Genomic DNA, 22,660 nt, shown 5'->3' on the forward strand with positions numbered 1-22,660 from the left:
AAAAATGATGAAGATATTCAATTTTTTATATTTAAAATGCATATCTATCACTTCTGTGCATGTCTCATCTAGTTTCGAGTGATTTAAACGACTAAGTGAAAATACCAAATTTTACTATCCATACTGGGAAACAATTTGGTATTTTCACTAAGTCGTTTAAATCACTCGAAACTAGGTGAGACATGCACAGAAGTGATAGATATGCATTTTAAATATAAAAAATTGAATATTTTAATAAAAAAAAAAAAAAAAATGTATCATATACCCAAACATAATCGTAAAAAAGAAGAGAGAACTTGACCTATGAAAGACCAATGATTGTATAATAATAACACGGTAAATCCTTGGAAATACTCTCAATCATCATGGTACAAAAATGGACATTATTTCATTTTAGATTCGTGACTTTTTTCCAAAAGCAACTTTTTTTTATCAAATTTATGACTTTTTTTTCCCTAATGAATTTTTGTGTTTTTTTACTTGGAAACTTTTTGAAAATTAAAAATTATTTGTTTTTTAATCTATCTCCTTGTAAAAACTTTTGTAATCTGTCTTTACTATCAAGTGTCTGTATATGAAAAAAGATATTATGACTAGGGGAATACACACTGTACTCAATAATTTCATTCATTTCCCCAGGTATTCCGATGCTAAATATTTCAGAAATTGATTTCCATATAGCCACGCCCCCTAGCGGATGTGAAGGAAAACCAAGATGGCGACTAGTTTGAAGGGAAAACGAACCTCGAAGGCAAAGACGAAGGAATTACCATCACAAGAAGATTCATCTGAGAGTGAGATAGAAACGGAGCCTGCCAAAGCGTTTCATCGTCGTATTTCAACAAACAAGGAAATTAAAACATCGGTAGGACATCGTAAAATGCTAAATTTCTATGACAGACTGAGCATTTTGTCAGAACTGTCACTCACTATAATTTCTCAACATCTCAATACCACTGAAATCAGATTCGTCAAATATATATTCAATTTCAACTAAAATTTAAAAAACATTAAATGCAAAAGCCAAAATTATTTTTGTATTCTTAAGCAGAATTAGTGTACTTCTATATAAGCCGGTAAGCGACAATCTATCAAAATGGGAAATTATAGTTCCTCTATTTTCAGTAAACCATCCCTCAAATGAGTGATATTTTATAGTATTAGAAATAAAAAAAATATGTTTTTATCTTTTATACTCTAAATGGCGCATTATCATGAAAAATGCAACAAACAACTAATCTTAAAAGGGAAATAGTACTAAAAACACTTATGAGTAAATAATAATCCTTATCGCTAATCCCAGCTGCCCCGACTGCTTGAACTTTTGACACATACAACAATCACTTTTCCATTGTGGGGTCAGATATTTTGTTTTATGACGGCAAAGTTGTACGGGAACCTGTGTGATACCAAGTAATGGTGGACAAATAGCGATAAGGTGTATTTGGAAGCAATCATATCAACATATTTAAGAGCATATTATAAAGATTTGCATGTTTTCTCTGAGATACTAAAAAGAAAATAATTTTGCAATCAACCCAAGCTTGTCTGAATGTGTAAAAGGATTAAAGGAAATGTATAAAGCCATTTGTCGATATGACAATGTGAATATAGATAATGATAATTTAACTTGTCAAAAACTTATTAAACATTGGAAATATGAAAGTGCATGCATTTTTAACATTGTTTCATCTGGAGTACAAAAGTAGACTAGTATGGCATGTGATCGGCTCACTCTGTTTCTGATGCTTTTTAAAATTTAATATGTTTCTGTTAAGGTGTCGCTTCAAATTGAACCTTACCACCAATATTATAGACTCTTTCCTGTTTAGGGCTAAAGTATACGTACAAATAATGGTCCTTACAGCAGAATGCTTCAAATGTGTAGGTAATATCTTTGGTAAGCTTGCTTGCCAGCTGAACGGTGAAGTCAAAATTAGGTTCGGTAAACTACCTTTGTTTAGGAGTAGAATAGTTTGTATATGCATGGATAGTCTTGGTTCACATACTTCTCTAAATATGTACATGTACAACAAATCTGAAAAATATGTTTGGAGGCCAGTTAGACAATTATTGTTATAGGTCTATTTCTGTTGAAATTATTGTTTTACACATGATGCAATTCCACATTTAATTATTTTTCCCCTTAAACAAAAAAAGGATTTTGGATTCCATTGCATATTGCTTTACTACTGTAAGGGTGGATTTCTCTCTATTTTGTATGATTTTTTTATACATTGCATTTTTCCTCAGTGTCTGCATGAAAAAAGTTTTTTTTATATAGATTCATAAATTAATATGATTACTGGACCTGTTAAATACAATGTATTGAAGCTAATGAACAAAGAAAAAATAGAAAGATCTTCACATACAATATATATAAATTTGATGGCAAAATGATGAGGTATGACTGAAATGATTTCTGATCTACAGCAAAAAGAGACAAATCAGTATTTATAGAACTGTCAAAATATTTAACTTTGATACAAGCTGTTCTGTTTCTCTAATTCCTTTGTATATTTTTTTTATGAATATTGCATGGCTGCCACAGTGCCAATATCTAAAGACTTTTGAAAACAGGAAATAGTCATTTTAGAAACCTGTCAGTATTTCATATTACCTTTTTCGATCATCTCATACAATGATCAACAATATTTTTATTATGTAGTTATGAATATATGTGAGGTAGACCTTGATAACTTTGAAATTCAGAAAGACAAAAGATTTTATTTAAAGTAGAAAATTTTGAATGGACCTAAACAAAGCTGTCAAACCCTGTTACCCATTTGAGGTTAGACAGCTTATCATGTGTCAGTTGCAATCTTAGTTGAAGTACAAATGCCAGTACACAATTTTTGAATTGGAAATAAAGATCAATACATTTATGTATCATATATATCCCATACCAAAGTTATTATTTGCTGATGGTACCCACAGGGTCTGTATATAGCTGTATAACAGCCATATGGTATTAAAAAAATATTGATTTCCCATGGGCACTTCTTGGATTTCTGGAATAGCCCTCATGAGATCATAATGTTCAGTTGTCAATGTTACTAAATTATTAGATACTTAGTATATAAAAGTATTAAATTGGAAAGGGCTGTAATCAAACAAACTAAAATGTGGGTAAAATTGTGCTCTTATTGGTGTTGTTACATGTATTTTTTGTCTATTTCCTATTGCCATCTTAATACAATGGATTTTTCAAGCTTGTAGTGTACAGCAGACTTGATTCTGTGTTACCTACTGCCTCTTGTGAACTGATAATAGGGTGTGAAAATTACCAGTCTGCACAATAAGCCACTATTCCGATTACTGTACCAACACTAGTCAAATTTAACTCTGACTAGAGAGATTAAAAAACCTATTTAGACACAGGTGACATGTTAGAATATTGGTGTTCAGAGTTGGTAGTTGGAAAGAATTTATTGCGGACTGAAAAAAACCCAGCATTTACACAACAGAAACTTAACAAAAACATGCTTTCATTGTGTTTGAATCAACTTTTTTTAGCTCACCTGGCCTGAAGGGCCAAGTAACCTTTTCTCACCACTTGACGTCCTTCGTCTGTCAACGTCGTCGTTAACTTTTTACATTTTGAACTTCTTCTAGAGAACCACTGAATGGAATGAAACCAAACATGGCATGAATGTTCCTGAATCCTTATGAGGTGCTGAACAAGTGTTGTTACTTTGTAGCTGATCCATCATCCAAGATGGCCACTATTGGGGGACTTAAATTAACATAGGACCCTATGGGAAATGCATACAAATGACTTCTTTTAGAGAACCACTGAATGGAATGAAACCAATCATGGCATGAATGGTCCTTATGAGGTGCTGACCAAGTTTTGTTACTTTGTAGCTGATCCATCATCCAAGATGGCCGCCAGCGGGGGACTTAGTTTAACATAGGACCCTATGGGAACTGCATACAAATGACTTCTTTTAGAGAACAACTGAATGGAATGAAACCAAACATGGCATGAATGTTCCTTATGAGGTACTGACCAAGTGTTGTTACTTTGTATCCAATCCATCATCCAAGATGGCCACCAGCGGGGACTTAGTTTAACATAGGACCCTATGGGAAATGCATACAAATGACTTCTTTTAGAGAACCACTGAATGGAATGGAACCAAACATGGCATGAATGTTCCTTATAAGGTGCTGACCAAGTGTTGTTACTTTGTAGCTGATCCATCATCCAAGATGGCCGCCAGCGGGGGACTTAGTTTAACATAGGACCCTAAGGGAAATGCATACAAATGACTTCTTTAAGAGAACCACTGAACGAAATGAAACCAAACATGGCATGAATGTTCCTTATGAGGTGCTGACTAAGTGTTGTTACTTTGTAACCGATCCATTATCCAAGATGGCCGCCAGCGGGGGACTTAGTTTAACATAGGACCTTATGTGAAATGCATTCAAATGACTTCTTTTAGAGAACCACTGAATGGAATGACACCAAACATGGCATGAATGTTCCTTATTAGGTGCTGACCAAGTGTTGTTACTTTGTAGCAGATCCGTCATCCATGATGGCCGCCAGGGTGGGACTTAGTTTAACATAGGACCATATGGGAAATATATACAAAAATCTTTTTTTAGAGAGCCACTGAATGGAATGAAACCAAACATGGCATGAATGTTACTTATGAGGTGCTGACCAAGTGTTGTTACTTTGTAGCCGATCCATCATCCAAGATGGCCGCCAGTGGGGGGACTTAGTTTAACATAGGACCCTATGGGAAATGTATACAAAAGTCTTCTTCTAGAGAACCACTGAATTAAATGAAATCAAACATAGCCTGAATGTACGTTTTCTTATGAGGTTGTGTTGTTACTTTTAGCCAAATTTTATATTTTTTTATATGATTTCAAAATTCCAAGTAGAATCAGGTGAGCGATACAGGCTCTGTAGAGCCTCTAGTTATTTTTATTTGAGTTTGAGTAACATTATATCTGATATATAATAGAGTCATGACACATGTAGTGTAGCCCTCCAATGTATTTAAGATTTACTTATTTTAAATGATATATATATATATGTCTTTAGAATAAGTTTTGATAGCCAAAATGGTAACATTTGTTGCTATAATGTAAATCATATCTATATATAAATCATGTAAACCTTGTGTAAATAAATCTATAAGTATATATACAAATTGCATTTACCAAACTGTACCATATTGGTGTATTATAATTTTTTTTAATAGAATAGTGATTTTAACCGAAATGGTTTTTGTTCAACAGTTCAACACTTGTGTAAAATTCTGAAGCAGATGTCAGTTTCATATCAAACATTGTCATTATCCCTAAAGGATAAAATCATTAATGGAAAACTTTCTATATTTACATTATAATCAATATTTTACAAAATATTAGTAAATTTTTCATGATTGGTAATTCCTTCAAGCAATAAATGTCATGATTTATAACTTTTTCATTCATATTTATTAAAGGATGATAGAAAGTATCTAAACTAAGTTGACAGGACTGATGGAAATTAAAATACGAAGATTAGCACTGTGAAGATTAAAAAACAACATTAAATTGGAACATGCTATTTTTAAACATATAACAATTATTAATCTTCTTTGGTCTCACAGAGTTCATTTTATTAATGTCCAAGTAATGAATTATTTGTTTAAAATCTTATTTCTTCAGTTCAAACAAGAGGAAAAAAAATGCACTATTTACAAAATTTCCAATATTTGCTGTACATTATTGCAGCTTGTTCCAAGTACAAGTTAGTAGCATTGATTCTAATGATATCATTGATTTGATTGTACAAATATACACATTTTTTTTTTTAAAATATCTAGTCAACTTTTATCATTTAAGGAAAAACATTACTGTAGTTGAAGAGTTGCCACCATCAATTGAGGATTTGACGGTCGCAAATGCAGTTTTACTGGCGACAGGTAGCGGAGACAGTAAAACGAAAATTTGCGACCGTCAAATCAAAATTGACTATGGCAACTCTTCAAGTACAGTACTGTTGTTCTGATTCTAATGCATTACAAGAAGAAATAATACGATTAAACTTGATAAAATGTCTAAATTTGACAAATAAAAAAAAAATCCATGAAACTTTATTAATGAATTTTGGCGCAAAGACGTCATGGGTAAACGTGATGTCATGCAAATGAAAACTTACAAACTGGAGGTTATAACTTTACCTATACAATTCAAATTCGGATAAAATTACATTAAAACGTCGAATATGAGGTAGGTGTTGTTTTATTTTCAATTATATAGCAGTATTCGAAACATTTGTTGATTCAATCAATTCAAAATGGTGGGTCCCTCCTTAGTTACGCCTGGTCAACTGGGGATTTGGCGACAACTTTTAGCCAATGAAAAAAATTGTTACATAAAAATGGCATTAGAGAATTCATTATGTTCAATCTACTCAAATTTAGAAAATAAAAATTATCAGAAGAAATTACTGTACATGCATGTACAATTAGTAAACTTAAAAAAAAATGAGTGAACAATTCTGAATGAAGCCTTTTTGATTTTGAATTAACAGTTAACTGTCAGTATCTTAGTGCCAACTTTTGGCTTCAGAGACTGTTGTTAAAAAACAATAACTCTATTTAACATTGTAGAGTTTAGTGAAAGGACTAATTCCCAAAACATTTTCATGACTTCCTTATACATTTTTATGCTGATTAGGCCATAGTTGGTGATTTATGTGTGAAACTTTGGGTGGATGACTGGCGTGGATTCAGATATGGTTGTCATGTAAATGTTTAAATGTTTAGTTTTCTTGTATGATTTCAGGGAGGAAAACAGAGGTTGGTACGTAAATTGTTCTGGTATCACCACTAATACTACTTCTCACACCAGCTTACCAATAGAGAATTTTTGTGGCTAGGCATTAAAGGCTGCCCCCTTTTACAGTAATAATAAAATATTTTTTGGGGATGATGGATATACATGTATACTGATTTGCACCCACCCGGTACATTGTATATAGAAGATCAACCTATTTGTTGTCATCTCTTAGTGTTCTTCATTTAGATTTTTCAATGTACTTGTGTAATGCATTGATTTAAGATATATGGTATTACCTAGGCCTTACTCATGTGATGTTAAAACTTTCATTATAAACACTTGCAATTTGTCTGTGAGTGTGACAAATTTTGCGAAAAAGACAGACTAATCAATTGACAATGTTAACTATTTGCAATATATTTTAAATTGACTTTATTTCATTGTACAATGATCAATTATAAGTTTTCATGATTAGATCAGTTTCTCTGATTAGCAATATGAAAGAAATAAAAGGAGAAAATTGAGGTCACATGACAAAATCACTATTCACAATTCCGTAAATGAAAAGCAAAGCTCTTATTGATGTTCTTCATCTTAGAAATTACAGGTAGTCTTCAAACAAACGATCAAATCATATTGTAAGTTAAAGACAACCACTTGCAACATAATAGACCTCATTAAAAAACTTAGCATTGCCCAGGTTTCAAACAGATATTTTAAATGTACTCATATCACTGGGTCTCCTCAGTAACATAAGTCACATTATCTCTATTTTGTGCATTTTTCTTTTGATCTTTTTGTGTGATAATTTTCATATCATGCTTCTCGCTTGAGATGGAAAAATTATCACCAGAAACTAAGGAGGCCACGTGGCGTTGCTAACGAAATTGACATGAAATTGACAACGTCGTCATAGGTAAAATAGCGATAAATAGATTATCATTGGTCATCTCAACTCGATTGCTTTTCTCACTTTCCCTGTACCAGCTCAAGCGAGAAAATCAATCTCGTTGAGATGATCAACGATTATCTATAAATATCACACAAGATACATTTACAGGTATGTTATATTTGGATTCTTTGTAAGGATATCCCCAGTCTAATGATGTTTCTAACTTGTTTAGATGCTCAGAAATAAAAACTGAGTATGACAAATGTTTCATAAATGGTATTTGGACTCATTTAGTAAGAAGATGCTTTGACATGAGTATCAAAAGCGGTAAGTCTTAGGTAAGATAACTCCAATATGCCAACATACAAATGTACCAGTGATAAAAACTTAGAAGAATAAGGAATATGAAATGCTCACTTGTTGATCATGAGGTATAGAGCTAGATGACAACAATATTTTCACAGCCTTTAGGTTTTGCACAGATTTATCATTCACAAAACCCAATATTTCTCATTGCACAGTTCATGTTGATGTAGGTATTTCTTTGCATAAAATTTAGTTAGTTCTAAAAGAATTCATTTGTGTAGATACCAATTCACCAAGTTTAGACAATGTTAAGATGTTTCATTTGGTTTCAAATCTTCAAATATATGTTATTTTTATCGCCCTGAATATGAATGATATATTTGTCATTGGGCATACAGGCAAATCTCGTTTAAGGGCTATCAATTTATGAAGTTTTGAATAATTAACTGTAACATCTCATTATCAAAAGTTCAGATAAAAATAAAAATTGATGCATACAATTTATATTTATTTTTTAATTCAAGTGTGCTAAATAAGTTTTCTGAAAAATCTGAACTATCTTTTGCTGTGCTTGACTAACCAGAGTTATCTTTCTTTGGCTAATATTTAGTGTGGTGATATCATGTAGAAATTAGAGAATCACTTCTTAGCTTCTGTATTACTTCTGTTACTGCTAAGTGCAGTAAAAATGTGTCTATATAATTATATGTTAGAATTATAATTGTTTTAAACATCTTAATCTTGTTATACCGTATATTGCTATTGATATTTAAAAGGAAGTTCCTTTGTTTTTAAGGGCTTCACATCTAGAGCAATAGGAGGGTGCTGAAGCATTCTGTTTTTATAAGCCAGTACAACTGTACTAATTTTCTTTTTTTCTTTTAATTAATAAAAATTTAATTTCATATGATCCCATGTATTTACTAAAGTATATTTCATTAGTCTATCTTTTTAGAGATACTTGTTTTAAGTTGCTATTAAAATGTCTTGCAAGGATGGATATAAATTCATAGATTTATATTGTTTAATATCTATTTGAAATTACTTACTTTTTGAAGATAGTTTTGAATTTTTATATCAACTTAGCTGAAAAAATATGTTGGAACAGTCTTACCTGGTAATGCTAGGTCTTATAATTAGCACCTTGTGTCTAGAGCTGCACAATGTTGAGTTAACTAATTATGCAATTTTCAAATCTGTGGCCAGTTACTTTCTGTTTGAACATAATTTTTTATTCTAAAACTGATGGTTAAAACATTACTGAGCTTGGAATTTTAATTAAGGATTCAATAGTTTGTTTGGAGATTTAAAGGGTACCCTGTAGACCTCCCATGTACAATGTATATACTTCCTGTTAAAACAATAGTTGAAATTAACCCACTTAGCATTGGTCAATGTATAATAAATTTGGTTTAAGGCATAAATTGTATGACATTATAGGCAACTTCTTATTTCATTGGTTAATCATGATAAGTCGTCACATCCATGTATGATAGATTTAAAACTTTAAGCATTCAAAATTTTGGATGGATATGATAGTGAATACCAACATTTAAGATTAATCAAGTTGACTCATTGTCGATAAGGTTTTGAAATGATACCATTAAAATCAACCTTGACAAATACACATATACAATGTATACATATTTCTTATATATGCATGTACTATTTATATTATAATAATGTTTTTCTTATTTGTAATTTCAGGCATGTACCAAAGAAGGATATCTCATGAAACAGACAAATTTTCAGGTAATAAAAGTACTTTAAGAAGCAATAGTCGTGATATCGAATAGTCCTGTATTGGCATCTATACTTTTGCCAGTTTTGTTAATGTAACTTTTATAGGTGCTTTTATGCTTTACAATCATTTTTGATTTAACATTTTTATCATAATGCATATATTTAAGGTGGTACTTAACCCTACAGGGTACTCTGTAATATCAGCTAAACGTTTTAATTACGTTGCCTTGTGAATTCAGGCAATATAAAGCTTCACAATGATCAAAATGAGTGTTTGTCAAACTGCTATATAACCAGTGTAATTTTTCAGATAAAACGCTTGATTCAAATTTTTGATTTTTTTTATATTTCTGTAAAAGGGTCAAAGTAAGGTATATAATTTGTCAAAATTTTATGAAAATTAAACGAGCCAAATTAATTTTAGTAAAAGTGTTGGATACCACCTTCAGACTGTTAAATATGAATGACCAAAAATATTAGACTATACAATAGACCACACCTACCATTATTAACAGCACTAAACAACAGCAAATGTTCTAGATAGTTAGTTTATGAACAGGCACCAGTGCATGTACTTATTGATGCAAGTCTTTCACAATGGATAATTCAATAGAATTTTTTTAGCAAATTTAGAATGTCAGGTGGGAGAAAAGCTATGTTCTGTTTACCACAATAATTTCCAGCCAGTGACATTTTGTCGCTGAAGTATGACTTAGCTACATAATGATCCTACATTACTCCATCAAAGTTTCTTTTTTCTTGAACTATTAGAACTAGTAATGTCTTCATAACCACTGTTTATTTTAATACAGAGATGGAAAAGAAGATACTTCAAACTGAAAGGAAGAAAACTTTACTATGCAAAAGATACTAAGGTATGTTTGATTAATAAGACTTTTTCGTTAAGCTATATTTCAATAAACAAAATGAAAAAGAATGTGCATGTTTTACATATTTTCAGATTTTATTCCATAGCCAAAATTTAAGGGACAGCAGCTACATTATAATCTTTGTTATATTCTGTGAGAATTATCTTAATCATTTATCTTATCTGTCAATAACTTAATTTGGGATGTAAGGTGTCTTTTGATTGGCTGACCTTATTTTGTTATCAGTCTATAGACATAATTTAGTCATGGGACCGTGACATCAACGTTTTTTCATGGTTTTCTACGGTTTAAAATGGAATTTAGAATTAAATTATAAGAAATGACTGTTATATTTTTTCTGTCTATTCGAAATAACATAAAAAATGTGGTGCACACTGTTAAATAAAGCGCTATGCACATTATTCAGTGTGCACCAAACTTTCTATGTTATTGCTTCATAGACAGAAAAAATATTACAGTCATTCCTTAATTAGATTCATATGCATAGGAAATTCTGGCTTGATTTTGAGGTTAATGTCAAAGATGAATATTACATACACTGGATCAGGTGGGTAGTATATTGTAATTCTTTTGTCTCTCTATCCTTTCATCCTTTCAGTTATCTATAACTTTCATTACACAGTACTCAGCTTCTGTATAATTCGAAATTCTGTCTGGAATTTAATGATGTTGTGCTTTACTGTGTTTATGATTTTTGTTCAGCTTTTGAATCAATATCTGCTCGATATTTTATGATTAACTTTTTACCTGCTGAGAAAGGAAATTTTGTGTCATATTATAAAATAAAGCAGAGGTATACTTTGCATGGCTACAAAACTTATTGAACAAATAGATCGCTTCATGACTTTAAGTCCAGGTATATTTGGGATGGGTTTTAATAAATTTTAGAAATATTTTTTTTCTTTATGGCACAATCTGTGCTTACCCTATGAATTTATCTAATTCAGCACTCATTACAATTTGTTTTGTTCTTTTATTATAGCATCTCCAAAACTGGGTGCATATTAGATCAATTCATATATTTTTCAGCTGCTAAACTCTTTTCATCATTTATTTATACAACACCGGGTACCTCCGATGTAAAGCTTGACATGTTAATTATTCCTCCATTACTTTTTTCAGTCTGGTATATTTGATGAGATAGAGTTAACGGATCTGAGTGTAGCAGAATGCAGTACAAAGAATATAAACCACAGTTTCCAGGTTTGTCTCTTTTCTTATGATATATTATTAGAAAAACTAAATCATGTGACAATTGTAGATTTTTTTATGACATATACCAATTTCTATCAACTCCAATGTACAGGTGATCAAGTAGGTTGAAGTCTTTAATAACAAAATTTGATAGGAAATGACAAAACCATGACATGAATATTTTATGATATGGTGTAAGGAATGGTCAGAGTTGTCTCCCATACACCATTGATTGTACATCAAAATGAATCAATGTGGAAACTATGCAAATGTGGATATTTTCATGAGATTTCATAATCAACTAGGTCAACCAATTAAAATGGTTAATAGAAAGAAAACTGAATTTCATTCTATGTTTGCAAGGCCATTGAAGGTGGCCTCTAGCCAAGTACTGATGAAACTTGTTTGAAAAAGTGAAATTCTTCAATTCATGCCAGTTGAATGCATTTTAAGGCAAACACGGCTACTTAGTGAGTAATGCTGGTTTACTTGAGCATCTAACTTAATATATTCAAATAAATTAAGCTTTCCCTAACCATTCACGTGCCTCTGTGGTCAAGTGGTTTAAAAAGTATCTACTGTATCATAGGCTCATAGCCGATCAACACTGAATTTGTGAATTAGAACCTGGCATGAAGCAGGTACAATTGACTCCAATCTTTATAGAATAGGATTTTCAGTTTTCCTGCAAAGGTTGATGGTTCTCATAAGGCACTCTGGACAGCATCCTCCACCAATAAAAACTCACTGCTACAAGATAGCCAATTGTGCTGAAATGTTGTCAACAACCAACAATCAATCAACCAAACCATTCATATGCATATGATACAACTGTTTATATAAAAAATATTTTTATTATATCACATTATGGTCAATACTTTCTATTAGTTTTGTCTACATGTACAGCACTTTTTTACTGGTAAGTCTTTTTGGTTTTCATCTGAATGGGATGCAAACAATGTGTCACTTTGTAATTTAGTCTAATTTTGAATAAGTTAGCTATTGTGTAAAAATTCGGACTTGATTATCTGTCTATCACAGTAAGTTGGTATCTATGGAAAAAAAGGGGGTGGGATATAGTTTTTGACCCCATCAACTGTCTTGTCTTGTCATTTTTCATTTCAGATGATTACTCTTATACTTTGTAAAGGATTGCAACTTAACGTTGATATACATGTATGCCATATGGACACATTTTTTAAAAGGCAGATCCATGTTTTTTTTTATATATATTTTTTTGGTTGCTCATCATTGCTTTTGGGGTTAATACAACAAAGGTCAAGGTAGAAGTTATTAGAAATAGACCAAAAAATAGGGGGGTTCCAACCCCCGGAACGCTCCCCCTGGATCCGCCACTGGAGAGTCCAAACTTGCTTGGATATATGGTCACATATAATGGAAGGAAGATCACTTTAGATGTTCTATGTTAATCAGTCAAAGTTACTTGCAATTGACAGAAGAAATTTTTGAAGAGAAGTGTTTTTTGATGCATTAAGTCAGATTTCAATCTTACAATGTACAGGTACTTGGATACTTAAGAAATAATTCCTTCGTGTCATGCTCTATGCTCATTTTAACATGGGTAGGCATTATATTTGTCGATATTTTACACTGAGCGTTAGCGAGGTGTAAAATGTGGTCAAATATAATGCCTACCCATGTTAAAATGAGCATAGAGCATGACACGAAGGAATTATTTCGATTCTAATAGGACAAATACAGTATTTTTATAGGTCGAAGCGTTCGAAAATACCGTGGACATGTTTGGCTTCTCCCCGTTTCCTCCCGAGGAGTCTGTGCATTACATTTTATATTTGATAAGTTTAAAAATTACGAACAGGGTAAATATATGTTGTTTTATTAAATATATAATAAAAATGTATGCTAGCTGCTTAAATGTATACATTTTAAAGGATAACGATGGAAATAACGTTAGTATTATCTATACACAGTAAGTTCGTGCGCATGTGTCAAACATATTTTTTATGCTCATTAGAACACGGCTTTGTTTACAAAGCGTAATAAGGTCGTCATATTAGAATGTGGAGTTAGTTTATTTTTGTGGGTACTAATTTTCGTGGGTTGAAGGAATCTTGCATTTTGTGGATTTGTGATTTTGTCCTTATGCCAAGGGTTGATACAACTTTATACAAAAAATTTGTGCGAAAGTACGAATATTGGTATCAAACGAATAATAGTGAATCCACAGTATGTGTTTTAATATTAATTTTAGGATTAAGAGTAATATTCCCATTAGGTTTCTAGTCCCTTGGTCTAAGGCCAATGTCAGACACAAGAAAAGATATGTGTAATACGATATTACTGTTTAAATCATAATTGATGTGGAAACAAGAGTTACATGTATGTGTCGTGTGATTGCAGCATGCTTATTAAAATTCATTTATATATATATTTCATTGATCTAATTTACTCCTGATATGCATTTAAATGATTAATGACACTTCACAAATTAATCACTTCTATGCAGTATCGGGCAGTGGTCACGGCATAATCTATTAGTATACAGCTTTATATATTTCAAGAGGTAGAAAACCTGGAGACTTCATACCTTTTATACAGATCTTATGTTCTAAAGTTTCTGTCTATCATATGTCCATTGTCATTTAAAAATTGTCATGGTTCATGAAAAGAAATTATAGTCTTTTCAACACATTATGAATTTCACTTTGGATTACTTAAATTTGTGTAATGGATCTTTTCAAGGTCTACATGTTTGTCAGCCAAAGTTTGAACTTGACACAATTTCATGGATCAATGAGCAATTGTCAGCCAGAGTTTGAACTCGACACAATTCCATCATCCATGGATCAATGAGCAATCTTTAGTTTTGTTTGTGAAGTCTTTATCTCAGATACTTAGAGTAGAAGATCACTTTAATTGGCACATGGACTATATTAAAAAGGTGTAAGATCTGACCTTGACCTTGAATTATTTTCATGGTTGATCTGTTTAAAAATAAGTTTTATCTTGTTGGGTCTTTATCACTATACTATAAGCAATGGGCTTACTTTATTTGACATATGGAACTGTTGTACATCTGACATGATTTGACCTTGACTTCATTTTCATTGATCATTGCTCAATATTTAGTTTTATTGCTCAAGTCCTCTTCTTCGGGTGCTATAAGCAATAGGTCAACTCTATTTGATATATGGATATTTTTGTAAATTTTACATTTCCATCTGGCAGGGATCATCTCAACATGACCTTTAATATATACAAGGTCACTGTAATGTGGTCAATGTTAACTCCTTTTTCAAATACAATATGCTAGAAGTTTACTATATATTGTAAATGGAATGATTGTAAGATGTTGGGTCTTTATCACTATACTATAAGCAATGGGCTTACTTTATTTGACATATGGAACTGTTGTATGGTGTACATCTGACATGATTTGACCTTGACTTCATTTTCATTGATCATTGCTCAATATTTAGTTTTATTTGGTATATGGATTTTTTTGTAAATTTTACATTTCCATCTGGCAGGGATCATCTCAACATGATGATTAATATATACATGGTCAGTGTAATGTGGTCAATGTTAACTCCTTTCTCAAATACTATATGCTAGAAGTTTACTATATATTGTAAATGGAATGATTGTAAGATGTACAATTCTGTCTGGCAGGGTTCAGTGGATTTTGGTCTCATTTAGTGATTTACATGGATCATTTAGGGTTTTATGTTGAGGTGACACTTCAACATGAAGTAATAAATGTAAAACCTTTATCTTAAAGAGTTTCAACATCAATTAAACAATGATCAGTAGCGTGAAAACGATTTAAAATGTCTGCACTATTGTTTTTATTTGGAGAATACTTATAAAATATATATTGCATAAAACTAAATGCTTAAACTTTTCTCCAGTAGGTGTAAGTTTTGGATGTCCAAATAACTTCCGTTTACTAAAAGAGCAGTTATATAGCAAAACTATCGCTCTGGCATCCATACATTTGAAAATTTTCTTTACTCCTGGTTTTTGTAGTTAGATTACATATTCAACACTGAATGGCAATGTTGTTGCAATATCTTTTATTTGGTTAACCAAGGATTGAAAATGAAGTTAAAATTGATTGAATTTCACCTTGCATAGTAATACAACCAGAAATGTTTGAAGTCTCAGATCGTAAGCTACTTAAGCAAGCTAAATAGGTCACACCACCTTTTCTGACATGAGAAATTGTGATACAAATGTTTGACAATCTGAGAAAAGTCAGATTGATAGATGAAATTACTTTCTATATTTGGGTGGTGGTTCCAAGTATGATTATTTATAACTAATGTGATTGGGGGATTACATTTCGAGGAATTCTTCCTCATTGTTTAATATAAATTGTAATCTATTTAAGTGGACAGTCATTGATCATAAGTATCAATTGTCAATGGTTTTAAAGTTTATATGAATTTAAATAAAATCATATTTTAAAAAAGTTAATTTTATAAACTATTTGTTCCATATAAAGAAAAATTGAAAAAAAATAACTTTAGGAAGAATCTTCATTGGTTTTCAAATAATCAGCAAATTCCTCTCAGAAACAAAACAAAAATAGTGATGTTTCCTACTTCCTAGTATTTTTCAATCTTCGGATGATTTCATTACAAAATATAAATACTGTGTTAATAAAATTGGGAATGGAAACGAGAAATGTGTCAAAGAGACAACAACCTTACTGAAAAGGCAAAAAACAGCCAAAGGCCACCAATGGGTCTTCAACACAGCAAAAAAATGCTGCAGTGGAGGGAGGTTTCAAAATTTGTGACCCTTGGAATGTGTTCAGTATATTTGGAAAATGACTGCACATGTATCACATTCTTGAGAGTCCATTTATTGGTACCATTTAGTTTGAACAAAGTTAAGTGCTGAAAAGTTCCACAATAACTTTTTTTAGATTAAAAGAATATTCACAATAAATTTCCAATACTACATTTATATTTGAATTACATATTCAGAATTATAACAAATTAGACAAGTTTTCCAGGATAATGGGTTGGGTGATTTGAACAGCCTTGAAAGACTGGGAATCTTCATAACATTAGAAAATGTTCTTTGTAATAGGTTTCCTATGAACAATAAAAAAAGTTGTTGCAAAGGTATTATAAATTATTGAAAAAGGACTTTTTGTTTTATCTGAAATTTTTAGAAGTGGCCTGGAAAGAGATTGATTGATTGTTGATTGCTTACTTAACATCTAGTGGCAAACATTTCATGTATGTACAGCCGATCTTGCAAACTTTAAGATTTATTTTGTTTGGCCTTTATGTATGTCTAAACCAGTGGTAACAATATGTTGTTGTCTGTGAATCTGCCTGATTATAAAGATTATAATAAGTACTTTAGGAAAGTAAATGAGCAGGTAAATCTGTTACTGTATGTAGGTGTAAGAGATAACCTGCCTCTGGTTAAGATATTAGAGGGGTGGGGTACGTAAATACAAAGTCATTTGATGCCTAATTAAAACACACAAGCTGTAATTTTCTGCCTACAGATTTAACAGGAAGTGCACACTAGGGAAAAGTAACATCAGAATAATATAACTATTTCATTTCATGGAGGAAATGAAATAACTATTACTGTGTGAAAAAACACACATTAGATTTTTATAATCTTGGAAGTTAGTGATGTATTGAAAGAAAATAATAATCAGGTATTGGCAAGTATTTTTCAAATTACATTTTATTTTACTATTTATAACAGTCAGCAAGTATATGACTTGGTATTAGTGGTTATAAAACTTATGGTCACAGTGCTCTGGTTCAGTTTAAAAAAAAATCTACACATAATGCTCATACATAGTATTTTGCTTTATTTAGGTCTCATGCTGTCTTTGAATATAGATTTTATTTTAAAATGCAATGAGCAAATTTTTTTTATCGATCCTTTAAGTTTTACATAAATCCAAATAAAAATTGCTTTTGGAAATCACTTAATATCTCTGCTGTATGAATGAGGCCAGGATATCTGATGGGGGTCAAGATACTAATTTTATTTTTTTATGGGGTTTGTTTTTGTCTTCTAACTCCCCTGGCGATGGTACGGTTGTGTCTATCACATGAATGATGGAACAGAATCGGATACAGATACTGTAATCAAATATTAGTAAGAAATAACAATGTTTTGAAAATGTTTCAATTCATTTGTTTTAATCGTAATAATTATTTGCTTTTGTCAGCACTTAATGAAAAAAAATCTAAGGTGATTGACTCGTTAAACAAAAAGCTTTTTTAATGATTCCGATTATTGACAAAACATGAAGAGCTGAAGCAATATTCAATATATTAGTAGCTTTATTGTATTTCATTATGACTTACACCTGTTCATCAAACTAGACAATATTACAGTTCACAAGATAATGTGCTATTCAATCTTACACAATAAATTAACATCCCACATCAAAGACTAGATATTCTCCTTTGGTTAATTACTTAATCCAGCCATTGTCAATTTCACCCCTCATTAGAATGGACTAATCCCCTATCTGACAGTCTGGAGCAGCTGATTTAATGCTACATGTGGGCTGAAGAGTCAGGTCTTGATTAATTATACAGTAATCCTATACACTATACACAGGTAAGGATGCATTTGTCTTTCTTATCATTTCTGTTCGAAAAAAAAAATCAAATTTTGATTTTCACATCAATTTTGAAAATAAGTGAGTTCTATGATATTCAGGAATTCTTTAAGTACAGAGAATAAAACCTGCTGCCAATTAATGAACGTACTATATATAATAACAGTCTAAGATTTTAGTAACAACAGCATCTATAGTAGTCATTTGTAAATATGATTAGGAATGTATGTTATGCTAGGCATATTTACATTGGTACATTTCACATAATATGAATACCGGTAGTTTGCATGAGGAAGAACATGCCATGTTCATTTCTACAATACTGTTAAAATTGACCTAGATACCATGTTACTATTTTTATGCATATCAAACAGTTGTATTATACAAATACATTTAATGGAAATGTTATGTTGAAAAGTTCCCTAGATAGAAAAACAGGTTTATGAATCTCTATTTAACATGTCTTCTTATATATTGCAAGCATCTGAGTACTGACTTTACTCTCACCTTTAATATTTAACTATAGGTCTATTTTTAAAATTTCCTTGCACTGTTATCATAATAAAGTCATTAACTTAAGGTCAACATTTGAAAATTTTAATTTAAATATTTGTCAAAGTACACAAGTAATTTATGTTTTGAATTAACCTTTTAGGAATAGAGTTTTTCTATTGGTAAATCATTTTGTTATAAATTTGGTTGTTTTGTTTGGGTTGTTGCACATTTTTCTTGTTATCGGTTTTACTCAATGTTGACGGCTGTACAGTTGCTGATAATTGCTTATATCCACTTCATTTGAACCCTGGTGGATAGTTGTCTCACTGGCAATCATAACATATCTCCTTTTTCATATATTAAATTTGAACACTATGTTTGATTGATTGACTGTGATTTAATGCCACTTTTCGCAATACAAATGTATTAGATATGTAAGGCACAAGACTAGTCATTTCTGAAAAAAAGGGGGGGGGGGGTACCAACACTTGCACGTCATATACTAGGGGAGGGGTGTGTTTCCAACCCTCTGTCCCTATTCAAAAGCATTATTTGTCAAACAAAAAGGGGGTTCTAACCCCAGAAAATCCCCCTGTATTTCTTGGAGGCTTTAAGTTTTACAGAGGTATTATTATTAAACCAGTAAACTAAGAAACAAATGTCTATGTCTATCTCTCTGTTGTAATACTTTATACTTTAGATACAAAATGATATGAATGTCTTGATGGCGGAGTGGTCTAAGTAGTTACTACTGTTATCACTAGCCAGTCAACATTTAGGTTGTGAGTTCATACCCAACTTGTGCAAGTGTACTAGACACCAATCTTAATTAACTACAATTGTCAGTTTTTCTGTCGAAGTTCAGTGGTTTTCTCTGGGCACTTGGGCTTCCTCCGCCAATAAAAACTGGCCACCACAAATTAGCCCAAAAGCTGTTTAAAAGTGGTGTTAAATTACCAAAAATCAAATCAAATCAAAATGATATAAATTCCTGACTTACTGTTATTACTGATGGTCTACCTGTTGTATACAAGTGAAAGCTTTAATTTAGATATAAGTCAGCTATAGAATTAATGGATTATTGTAAATTAGTATAAAGCTGGTTGAACCAGGGCCTGCACCAATTTTCTAGAACTTTGGAGTATGGAGATTCAGTATTAATTTAGCAGTGGCTTTATTTTGGATGATTCCAACAACTTCACTTCTGTTTAGTGGAATACTGGTATGTTTATGTCTGATTTGTGCATGTGGAGTGGTGGACATGACCTTGTTCTCATGCTTGGTGACTATATTAGTCATGTTCAAGGTTCACAATTGTTTTGTTCCTGGATGTTTATGTGTCAACTGTAATTGGTGTTTTGGGTGGTTATAAAATAACCATAAAATAAAATTCAATCTGACATTGACCTCTTTTGTATGTTGTAAGATGTTCATTTCTTCTGAGGAATTTATAGTCTGACATTAATCATATAGCTTAGGCCTCATTTTATACTACTGATTGATTGATTGTTGGTTGTTTAACATCCATTGGCAATTTTAGATTACTGTGGCTTAGTGAAATGACTCAGAAATCATTTATAATGGATTAAAAATGTATATCACAACTTTTGATCATATCATTTTATACCAACAAGACAATGAACTTAAACATCAATCACACATTCAATGCCCTCTGGTTTTTTATATGCAACTATACAGTATATGAAAAGTGATACAGATCAAAAATTAATGTACTTAACTAACTTTGAAAAAGGGAAAGATTCAGAGCAGCTTTTTAAAGAGATAAGCTGACCACATCATATGCTGGAAGATATTGCTCCTTAAGACAATTTACTCTGATCATGATTGAGTCATTAAGATAAGCAGACATTGATCAGCAAAAGTAAAATTGTGGGTTTTCAGTATAGTTTGAAAAAAGCAAAAAAGTAAAACAAAAACATGAAAATTTCTAGTTGTATATTTGTTCATTCTCAGTCTTGTAAGTTGTATGAATATATGTGTGAAATGCATCAGAAACTTTTCTTGTTTGTTTTGCTTTTATGTTGGTTCCTGAAGGACATATCTGTTTGCTTTATATACAAAGTTATCTAAGTTAAAAGTAAACAATGTTTTCTGTCTACAATTATCTAACACCTCAGTATAGGTTACCAGTTTATGTATGAAGTAATGAGCATTTTGTTGTAGGAAAAAAATCTTATCATCAGTCAGTATCTAACGAAAATATATACACAGAATTAACGAAAAAAATACATTATTAAATTCATATTCATGCAAAAAAATCATTAATTCGCAAGAGCTCTTAAATTTTACATGTATTTGTTTTTGTTTTATGTTTTCACTTCTTTCAAACTATACTGAAAACCAACACTGTTACTTCTGCTGGTGTATAAAGTAGTTAAGGTGTGATTGCACCCCTGTATATAGCAAATCCGAAGCTACACCATTTGGTGGTGCACCTGGCTGAAGCAGAATTTACAGAATAGGTAACAGGCTATACTTTGTGATGGCTTTTTACTTTGATCACTCATCAACCACCTGTTTACTATAATACTGATATACTCTTCACATATTGACCATATTGACCATATATGACAATTCCAAATACTAAAAAGCAGGTATCATTAGTTTCACTTATTATTTTGCTTGATCCCTAAAACAAGATTATTACAAATTCTCATATATGTTTATACCCCTTGAGGATTCTAATTGTACAACAGATTCTTCTGCTATGAATAAAAAATGATGTCAGTTATAAATTGAAAACAACACAAACATAATTATAATCAAAAGACATCAATAATGCAACATACAGTTTGTAAGATATAAAGGTGTTTGTCTATGCTATAGTCAAAGTCTCAATAAGTCACAGAAACCTTACAATTTATTATCACAATTTAAGGTAAACTTCAGCTTGGCCTGACGGTTATGACATGACTTTTAAAAAAGTAAGACTTTTGAAGAAATAACTGGAATTTGTTATTGAGATTTTGATGTAAAAACTCTCCAGAATTGATTTGATCCGTAAGTAAAAGTGATGCTATTGATATTACTTCCTTGTTTTATGATGTAATATGACGCCTATTATTATATATCAGATATTTCATATATCAGATTAATAAGTGTATATATTAACATTAGTAGAAAGAGGATTAAAAATGCTAAATTTAGTTTTTGTACAGTATTGATTTGTCTGTGTATGTCATCAATAAACATTGTAGGAGTAGAGAAACAGAGAATTTTATTGTTTTAATACCAATAAAAGGTTTTTATATGTGGCAGTTTTCCTCATATATGTCTCTTTTAACTTTTAATGATCTGCAGTTCCCAATAAATAACATATGTAGGATTTCCCTTGTGAAGATTCAGATTTATCTACTTATATATGTGTCAATGTTATTCCTTTGTAAGAATATTTTTTTCTCCAAATGTAAACAAATGGCAGCCAAAAATCTTTGCGGACGACAAGAATTTATAAGTATTTTTGACAGGAATATGAAAACTGTTTTCAAGCTCAATGATTCAGTGGCATATTGATATAGCATTATGAAAAACTTGTTTTCTGAAAACATATTGCTGAATGTTACTCAACAAGATGTATACACTGAGGCAAAGCCCAAAATTTTCTTCCGAAATAATAAAAACATTCACTATTGACAACTTTTAATGGTTTTACTCTAGGAAATATTTACAGACCCTGAGCGTGTGTTAGTTTCTACACTTTATCAAAATTTGACCACATTTTTTTGCTACTTT

General features: G+C 31.3%; 1 protein-coding gene across 6 annotated transcripts in view; it reads left to right on the top strand.

The window, feature by feature from the left end:
• Nucleotides 1-682: 682 nt before the first annotated feature.
• Nucleotides 683-22,660, top strand: part of LOC134711622 (diacylglycerol kinase delta-like) — a 66,545-nt gene continuing 44,567 nt past the window's right edge. For 2 of the 6 annotated variants that reach the window (XM_063572335.1, XM_063572333.1), the window contains exons 1-5: nt 706-865; nt 6,799-6,816; nt 9,698-9,742; nt 10,546-10,608; nt 11,746-11,826. In XM_063572335.1, coding sequence (XP_063428405.1) covers nt 716-865; nt 6,799-6,816; nt 9,698-9,742; nt 10,546-10,608; nt 11,746-11,826 — 357 coding nt within the window. In that variant the 5' untranslated portion in view covers nt 706-715. Of the gene's footprint in view, nt 866-6,798; nt 6,817-9,697; nt 9,743-10,545; nt 10,609-11,745; nt 11,827-18,297; nt 18,412-22,660 lie in introns of those variants that run through there. The other 4 variants (XM_063572332.1, XM_063572336.1, XM_063572334.1 and 1 more) reach the window with 4 other exon arrangements.

This window comes from Mytilus trossulus, chromosome 3 (genome assembly GCF_036588685.1).
Source record: "Mytilus trossulus isolate FHL-02 chromosome 3, PNRI_Mtr1.1.1.hap1, whole genome shotgun sequence".
Lineage (NCBI taxonomy): Eukaryota > Metazoa > Mollusca > Bivalvia > Mytilida > Mytilidae > Mytilus > Mytilus trossulus.